Source organism: Rutidosis leptorrhynchoides, chromosome 6 (genome assembly GCF_046630445.1).
Source record: "Rutidosis leptorrhynchoides isolate AG116_Rl617_1_P2 chromosome 6, CSIRO_AGI_Rlap_v1, whole genome shotgun sequence".
NCBI classification, from domain to species: domain Eukaryota; kingdom Viridiplantae; phylum Streptophyta; class Magnoliopsida; order Asterales; family Asteraceae; genus Rutidosis; species Rutidosis leptorrhynchoides.
This window is the reverse complement of record NC_092338.1, coordinates 341303930-341313125: the sequence shown is the minus strand read 5'-3', so window position 1 is coordinate 341313125 and position 9196 is coordinate 341303930. Positions and strand designations below refer to the sequence as shown.

Here is a 9196-nt window from a genome sequence, read left to right as displayed (position 1 = left end):
AGTGAATTAACCATTCAAGTTTATTTGAAACATAAGAGGGTGGACTTTAACCACCGAATTTTTTGAAACCAGGAAGACTGTACTTCCTTAAGTTTTGAAAAACTTGGAAAAACTGTACTTTTCCCCCAAAAATTTTGAAAATTTTTATAAGTTTTAACCATTCTAGGTCTTTATGATATGAATTAGTGTAATGGTTAAAAACTTGTTCCAAAAATTGTTCGACATCGCGAGCTTTGAACTTTATATAGCATGTGATACGTTTACTCGAAATAGCTTCAAAATGGCCAGAAATTTTAACTCTGAAATAGCTTCAAAATGGCCAGAAATTTTAACTCTCCCCCTACATTTAGTGTATACAATGCCCTCATTGCATAAAGCGGTAGAATAAGTGAAAATGAGGGACATTTTGAAATAGAAAAGATGAGAGGAAAGAAAGTAAAAACCGACGAAGATCAAACGATCTTTGTTGTTACCGTTAGAGAAACTTAATCACCAAGGGAATGCAAGTCGATGAGGTTGACGCCTGAACTTAATGCCAGGCTTGGATTAATCATCAATAAGGTGTATCCTGCCACTAAGAACCACAACAAGCAAGAACATACATACAACCACAAGAATATCAACACACGCCCATGTCAAATTATTACAATCATAGAGATGTTCATGTGTGAGAGTAGCAATATAAGTCTACCACCTCACACCGAATCGACCATTCAAAGTTTCACACACACAAGTACCAAATTTTTTAGTTAAGTTACATGCCAATTTAAAAGATAAATTTTTTAGTACCAAATTGTTCACAGATAAATTGTTCATGTGTGAATGTGCTTCTTCTTGTGGATATCATAAATCAACCAAATATCAAACATTGTCATCTTATCAACATCCACCATTCGGTGGAAGACCGAGTGAGCGATGAACCTTTAGATGCACCTAAGTATGGGGCTTTTAAGCGCACTTGGGACTAGATTATCGGGGGTTGGTTTGACATGACTAATTTCACTCCATGCTTGCTTGGGATCAAACTCATTTGGGTTGTAGGTTTCACATTTTGTCAAGTATGTAAAGGTTGAATCTGGATCAGAATCTGTGTAGAGACCTAGGCATGCTATGAATTGGGCCATGCTCATTTGCCATTCTACATCCCCTAGCCTGAACCTGAGGTAGTTGCGGATCCATGGAGAGGCGACCTTGAAATCAACCTAAGAGTTGCTAAGAACTCACGGGTTAGCAATGGATAAACACTCTCTTTCATGAAAAGGAGCATCTCCCATGGGTGCATAACCTTATTACCCTGCTCAACCATGAATGTTTCCCGAATTTGATGACCGAACCCCGCTAATTCGATCTCGGTCCAATAGATGTACCTTGCTGGGCACACTGGTGTGTGAATCCTACTAATCACTTGATCTTGAGTTGTTTCATCCATTAAAATCACTCGCAACCTCTCATTAACATGGATGGATGTAAAACTTATCTCTCCTTTAGAAGTAGTTCCCTGCAATAGACTCAACAAACAATACGCGCAAAAACATTTTCATGACATTAGCAACCACCAAATATATCGCATACAAACAATGGTGGGGAAATGTGCCCCCTACATTTAATTTCAGAATAAGGCTTCACAACTTTCAATCATAAACAACATGGCCTAATTGCAAAAAGTCAACTCTAGTCAAAGTCAAAAGTCAAATCAAGCTTAAAACTGGAAGCATTCATTTTAGTATAGAAATTAGCCAAATCTACAAGCATAATAATTAACAAGCAAGGTTTAATAGCAAACACACCCCAATTGGCCAAACTTAATCAAAAGTCAAAGAATCAAGAACCCTAAATTCAATTTAATCGCAAACAAGCATGAAAGTTGATTTCTTTTTGATGTAGACATAACATAGAAGCATAGAATGACCAATTGCATCATTACATTCTCAATTAAACATCATCTTTGAAAAAGCCCCAAATTGGGAAGAACCCTAAAAATTCAAAGTGTAAATTTTCAAAAATTAAACATGCAAATCATGTTAGGAATCATGATAATAACAAGGATTCATCACCAATTTAGCATAAACATCATCAGTTTCTTATAGATCTAGAAATGAGAAGAAATAAGAACATAGCAAGAATCATGCAAATAATTAAAGATAAGTGATAATGAAGCATGAATCTTACTTTACTCATGTTAGATGATGATTAAGATGCAAGAAATCTCCACAAAAGATGTTAATTTGGTGCAAGGGGCCAAAGTAGCTGACCTTTGGTCGCAGTATGAGAGAATAAATGAAGTGGGTAGAGAAAATGAAGTGTTTGAGTCGTAGTTAAAACTTGACAGCCCAAGTACAGGAGCGCCGCACCTGAAGTAGGAGCGCCGTTCCTGCAATATTAAAAAGTGCCGCTTTTCAAATCAAAGTATCGCTATTGAGAAAACAAAAGCGCCGCTTTTCATAAGAAAAGCGCCGTTCTTGGCTACTGTCAATTTTTGGCCCAAAATCACAGGTTAAAGCGTCGCTATTAAGGTAGAAGCGTCGCTTTTGGAAGGCCAGAACCGCCGCTCCTAGGACAAAATGCCGCTTTTGTACCTGAAGCAGTTTTGCAGTTTCAAAATTCCTTTCAACTCATTCAAAAGCTATTTTTGATGTTTTTCGGTTTACCCAAATGCTTGAAATGCAACTATATGCAAATGCAACCTATAAAAATATAATATCATACAAGTCTATATGAAATGCAATCCTAAATGCACAAATATACACAATCGTGATTGTTTTGATCATGAGTTTATCACTTGACCCGGTTTAGGGCAAAGGTATCATTTTGGGTAGAGCTTGATGTCATCAAGCTCAATAGTATTGATGTCATTTCTATAAACCTTCAATCTATGACCATTAACCATGAAAGTGTTCCCATTCCCATATAAATCCACATAACCCGTATGATAAGCTTTCTTAACAATGTATGGACCCATCCATCTAGATTTCAACTTACCAGGTGAGAACTTAAAGCGAGAGTTGTAAACTAAGACCTTATCGTTTGGATTAAATTCTTTGGGACCTTTGAGTCGGGCATCGTGCCAATGCTTAGTTTTCTCTTTGTATACCAAAGAGTTATCATATGCCTCTAACCTAAGTTCCTCTAATTCATGAAATTGTGTCACCCGTTTTTCCTTAGCTCTTTCTAGGTCTAGGTTTATCTCCTTAATTGCCCAAAATGCCTTGTATTCAACCTCAACCGGAATATGACATGCCTTCCCATACACTAGACGAAAAGGTGTAGTTCCTATGGGTGTCTAGTTTGGTTGACCAAATCTTAGGGTTATTACTAACCGTCTTCTCCAAAATCCTTTTAAAGGCACGATTAGTATTCTCAACTTGACCGCTAGTTTAGGGATGGTAAGGGGTCGAAAAACGATGGTTTACACCATATTTTTCCATGACTCCCTCCATAAGACTATTAGCAAAATGTGTCCCTCGATTCAAGATCAATGCTTTTGGCACACCAAACCTAGTAAACAACCATTTTAAAAACTTAACAACTACTCTCGCATCGTTTGTTGGCAAGGCTTTTGCCTCGGCCCATTTCGAGACATAATCTACTGCCACCAAAATATAAACACACTTATTCGAGTTCTAGAATGGTCCCATGATATCTAAACCCCATACGTCAAATACCTCACATATTTGAATGCTAATTTGGGGCATCTCATCCCTCTTGGAGATGGATCCCGACCTTTGGCATGAATCACATCGATTAACTAAATCATGTGCATCCTTGAAGATAGTGGGCCAATAAAACCCCGAATCGAACACCTTTTTCGCGGTGTGATTCGGACCAAAGTGACCTCTTGTTGGCCCACTATGACAGCTTCTTAAAATATCCCGGGCCTCTTGCCCATAAACGCATCTCCTAATCACTTGATCCGCCCCAATGCAGAACAAGTGTGGGTCATCCCAAAAATAATATCGTAAATCGTTGAATTTTTTTTCTTTTGTTGGTATGACAAGCTTTTTCGTAAAAGATTTGACGCTAAGTGGTTTGCATAGTCGACAAACCATGGGACTTCATCAACTAGGTCAATTCTCATTAAATGTTCATCCGGGAATGTGTCCCGAATTTCGGTCTCATCTAAAGGTTGGAGTCCCGGATTGTCTAACCTGGAGAAATGATCGGCCGCCACATTCTTGGCTCCCTTTTTATCCCTAATTTCTGTATCAAACTCTTGCAAAAGTAGCACCCAATGAATCAAACGATGCTTTGCATCTTGCTTTTGAAAAAGATACTTTAGCGCGGAGTGATCCGTGTAGACGGTTGTCTTTGAAAGTACAAGATAAGATCAAAACTTATCAAAAGCGAATACTACCACAAGAAGCTCCTTCTCGGTAGTGGTGTAGTTCAATTACGCTCCATTTAGGGTTTTTCTTGCATAGTAAATCGGCCTAAAGTGTTGGTCAACTCTTTGACCAAGAACCGCACCTAATGCATAATCGCTCGCATCGCACATCAATTCAAAGTCTTTGTCCCAATCGGGAGAGATAAGAATAGGTGGGTTAACTAGCTTTTCCTTCAACAAATTGAATGCCTCAATGCATTCATCATCAAACAAGAAAGGTTGGTCCTTTTCTAACAATTTGGTCATAGGGCGGGCATTTTTGAAAAATCTTTTATGAACCGTCTATAAAACCCCGCATGCCCAAGAAAACTTCGGATTGCTTTTACATCCGATGGTCTAGGTAAGTTCTTTATCAAACTAATTTTAGCCGTGTCAACCTCAATTCCCTCCTTAGAAAGTTTATATCCCAAAACTATCCCCTCGTTAACCATGAAGTGACATTTTTCCCAATTAAGAACCAAATTTGCATTTTCACAACGTGTTAACATTTTATCAAGATTTTTAAGACAATGGTCAAATGAATCTCCAAATACCGAAAAATCATCCATGAAAACCTCCATAGTATACTCAACCATATCCGAGAAAATAGCAAGCATACATCGTTGGAATGTCCCCGGGGCATTGCATAGCCCAAAAGGCATCCTCTGATATGCAAATGTACCATAGGGACATGTAAAGGTCGTCTTTTCTTGATCCTCGGGTCTATCGAGATTTGGAAGTATCCTAAAAACCCGTCAAGAAAGCAATAGAATTCTCTCCCGCTCAAACCTTCAATCATTTGATCGATGTAAGGGAATGGGAAATGATCTTTCCGTGTTGCGTCATTTAGACGTCTATAGTGAATGCATACACGCATCCCGTGATGGTTTGGGTTGGGACAAGCTCATTTTAGTCGTTTTAGATCACCGTGGTCCCACCCTTTTTGGGCACCACTTGGACGGGACTCACCCATGGCGAGTCGAATATTGGATAAATAAGCCACGCGTCCAAAATTTTGATCACTTCCTTTTTAACAACCTCTTTCATGTTTGGGTTAGGTCTTCGTTGTCGTTGGACAACTGGTTTTTAGTTCTCCTCCATGAGGATTTTGTGTGTGAAATATAATGGATTGATCCCCGGGATGTCTGTGGTCTTCCATGCTATGGACTTATGGTGAGACTTAAGTAATGAGACAAGTCGGGTCTTTTGGTCTTGGGTGAGTTTCGAAGAAATAATCACCGAAAGTTGATTTTCTTCCTTAAGATATGCATATTCAAGATGTTCGGGGAGCTCTTTAAGCTCTAGAGTTGGAGGCTCCTCCCATGAAGACTTGATTCGGAATCTATCTTCATGAGGGACAGACTCAAATGACTCTTCCTGAATGGTCTCATCTTTACTTTCAAAATCATCAACATTAACATTCATCAGTTCCTTAAAATCGGCCTCTAAATCCACAATCTCATTATCACAAGTTTGGTCGAACTCCGAAGTATCAACCTTTAAAAGTTTTTCAAGTTCATCATGCACATAAAGGTCAATATGGTAAAAGGCATAGCACTCATTATCATCGGTGTTACTCGGTTGCTTCATAGCTTCCCGAATATTGATGGTCACTCACTCTTCACCAACTCCAATGTTAAGTTGGTTACGTCATACTAAGATGATGGTGTCGGCAGTCGCCAAAAATGGTCTACCTAAGATGGGGGGACTTGAAGGTCTTCCTTCATCTCTATGATAACAAAATCTACCGGGAACACCAAGGTGTCAATGCTAACCAAGATGTCCTCGGCGATGTCAATAGCGGTATCAAACGAATGGTTGGCCAATCTTATCCTAATTCGAGTTTGTTTAGGAGGTCTAAGACCAAGCCTCTCGTAAAGTGAATGGGTCATTAGGTTAATGCCTGCACCCAAGTCGGCTAGTGTATTGAACACTTCCAATTCACCGAACTTACATGGGAAAACAAAATTTCTCGGATCTCCTAACTTCTTAGGAATCCTTGGCCTTGATGCAAGAATCTTGTTGCACTCCTCTTCGATAAAGAAAGATGTTTTGTCATGATTTTTACCCCTTGAGATATTAGCTCCTTGATGAACCGACCGTAATTCGGCATTCCTTTAAGCACATCAGTGATAGGTAAGTTAACCGAGACATTTTTCATCATTTCTTGAAACTTTTTGTATTAAGCCTCCAACTTATCCTTCTTTAAAGCTTTTGGATATGGCACCGGTCTCGTAATCTTTGAAGACTCGTCACCCTTTTTCTTACCCAATTCATCATTACCCGTAACTTCGGTTTAGTTGACCTTTTCTTTACACTTCTCCTTACTAACCCCGGTATCCTCTTCAATAAACTTGGTAGTGGTTCATGGGTTATAAAGGGTTGTGGTTGAGGATCTTCGATCCCTTGAGTGGTTAAACCACTTCGAGTGGTTATGGCGTTGATATTTTCATTTTGGTTTGGGTTATTAGGGTTTTCGTTGGTGCTTTCGATAGGAATCACTCTTGAGTTGTTATGTTGTTGGTTTTGATTGTTGACGGTTATTTTTGTAATTGTTAATCGGATTGACTTGAGTGTTTGAAGGTATAGTTCCTTGTGGTCTTTCGGCAACTTGATTTGAAAGTCGTCCAATGGCACTCTCAAGGTTTTGGAATGAGTCTTGTTGGTTTCGGATTTGTTTCTTTAAGAATTCATTCTCTTTCATTAGAAAAACTTCGATTGATTCTACCTTCTTGATGTAGTTTTGCATGAGTTCTTCTAAGCTCTTCGAAGGTTGGGATTGTTGATTGTTTTGTTGAGGTTGTTGATTGTAACCTTGGTTATTTTGTGATTGACTATAACCTAGGTTGTTTTGATAATTTGAATTGGTTTGATTGTTGTAAGGTTGGTTGTTGTAAGGTTGTTGGTTTTGGTATTGAAAATTGTTGTTTCTGTTTTGGTTATAGTTGTTGTAACCTTGATTTCGGTTTTGGTTTGTGAATCCGGGTGGTGCATTGGTTTGGTTGTTGAATGATACTTGTTTTTGATTAGGATTGTAGTAGCTTTGGTTCGATGTTCCTCCTCGTTGGTAGTTTTGATTACTCACGTAGTTCACATGAGCATCCGAATTCATGGGAATATCATCTAGATCAACATGATTGCATTGAGTAATTTGAGGACAATTTTTCGTGAGATGTGGACCCTCGCATCGTTGACAACCTACTTGCATTGCAACTACCGTTTGTTGAATCTTCTTCAATTCTTTCCCAAATGTTTGAAATTGATTGTTCAAGCTTGCAAGCATCACTTGCCCATTATCACTCTCGACTTGTGCTATACTTTTCCTTGTCAAATCTCGCGGTGAAGGTGCCTATTCATACGTGTTGACCGAGATGTCTTCTAACATAATTTCGGCCGTATTTGGTGATTTGTACATAAATACCGCACCGGATGAAAAATCAAGATATTGCTTCGTAAAACTATTACAACCCCGATAGAATATGTTGATATACTCCTTCTTCGTCAAACCATTCGGTGGGCAAGCTCTTAGTAGCTTCTTGAATCGAACCCATGCATCATACAAACTCTTATCACCCCGTTGTGTGAACCCATTAACCTCCATTCTAAGCCGCTCTACTTTTGATGGTGGAAAAAAATGATTGATAAACTCGTTTGTTAATTCTTGAAAAGACCTTATGGAATCGGATGGTAAACTTGGCATCCAAGCTTTTGCGTCTCCTTGAAGTGTGAAGGGGAATGCCCTTAGCTTAAAAGTGTCATCGGTGACGTTTTTGGTTTTGTAAATATCACAAAGATCATTAAAGTGTTGAATATGTTCGAACGGATTCTCATCTATCAACCCATGAAAGTATGTATCCTTGATTAACGTGAAAAAGTTACCCTCGATTTTCCAATTATCCGCTTCAATTGGTGGTTTTGTAATAGCCGGTGCTATCATTGTTGGTGCAACTAATCTAGCGTTCCACATTGGTGTGTCGTTTAGATCATTCAATAATTCTTGATTAACCGGAGGACTATTAGGATTGCCCTCTTCATCGTGAATCGGATTACCGTTTGTATCCATCTCTTCTAAACAAATGGCAAAGCTTCAAAATTCTTTCTTAATACCCTTTCTTCTCTACGATTATAAACCCCATGCACGTGTGTTTCCGGATCGAAGAATGGATGTGTGAACTCTTGATCCTTATGAGACCTTGTTTTCATACACCAAAGGTACCTATCCTTCAATCACAACACAAACACAAGCAGTTTTCCAAACGAAAATAATAATATAAAATGTGAAAAGTAACTTTCGTAAGGGTAAACCCCTACGAAAGGATCGAAAAATTAAAAGTTTAAACCAAATAACCAAATAACCAACTAGGCTAACCGCATCCCCGGCAGCGGCGCCAAGAAAGTGTGATGCGTTCTTGCGATATACATCTTTTACCCTCTAAATTTATATTTGATTCAAACACTACAATTAAGCACACACAACTAACGAGCACTTAGAACCCGGTTATTATAGCACTTTAATGTAAGTATTCTTATCAAGTACGTCCCAAGGGAAACGGTGTAAGTCAGATATTTGAAACTATCAATTGTCCTAGGGTTTGTTTGATTAGGGGGTTTGATTGATATCAACTAACAACTAAAACTTGCGCAATTAAACAAACCTAAATTTAACAATTAAGCTAGTAGCAAGAAACAAGTAGTGAAGTATTAAGACTTAAAACAAATTAACTAAGACGCGTTCACTTATCTAATCCTCTCTATGCTTGGCTTGCCCAGTTTTGCCTATTTTGCTATCTCATTAGTTGTTGAAATATTAAATATTTAGCATCACTACTAAACCTC

The 9196-nt window shown here is 38.5% G+C and overlaps 1 protein-coding gene and 1 non-coding gene across 2 annotated transcripts; one reads left to right on the top strand and one right to left on the bottom strand.

Moving 5' to 3' along the window:
* Positions 1-1147: 1147 nt before the first annotated feature.
* LOC139854754 (uncharacterized) lies at positions 1148-4627 on the bottom strand. The gene is made up of 5 exons (XM_071844038.1): positions 4445-4627; positions 4146-4303; positions 3663-3720; positions 2864-3238; positions 1148-1498 (listed from the first exon to the last, which is right to left on the bottom strand). Exons 1-5 carry the CDS (start codon positions 4625-4627, stop codon positions 1148-1150), a joined length of 1125 nt encoding a protein of 374 aa, XP_071700139.1.
* Positions 4628-7863: 3236 nt separating this feature from the next.
* LOC139856241 (small nucleolar RNA R71) lies at positions 7864-7970 on the top strand. Its single transcript, XR_011761736.1, has one exon. It is a non-coding gene; the product is annotated as a small nucleolar RNA R71 (small nucleolar RNA).
* The last annotated feature ends 1226 nt before the right edge of the window (positions 7971-9196 follow it).

Excerpts from the sequence above, each read along its gene's own strand:
- LOC139854754 (XM_071844038.1), bottom strand. The coding sequence starts at position 4,627 with ATGACCAAATTGTTAGAAAAGGACCAACCTTTCTTGTTTGATGATGAA. Across the intron at positions 3,239-3,662 it reads TTAGCATTCAAATATGTGAG|GCATGTCATATTCCGGTTGA; the intron begins GTATTTGACGTA and ends GTGTATGGGAAG. Across the intron at positions 1,499-2,863 it reads TTAATGGTCATAGATTGAAG|GGAACTACTTCTAAAGGAGA; the intron begins GTTTATAGAAAT and ends AGTCTATTGCAG.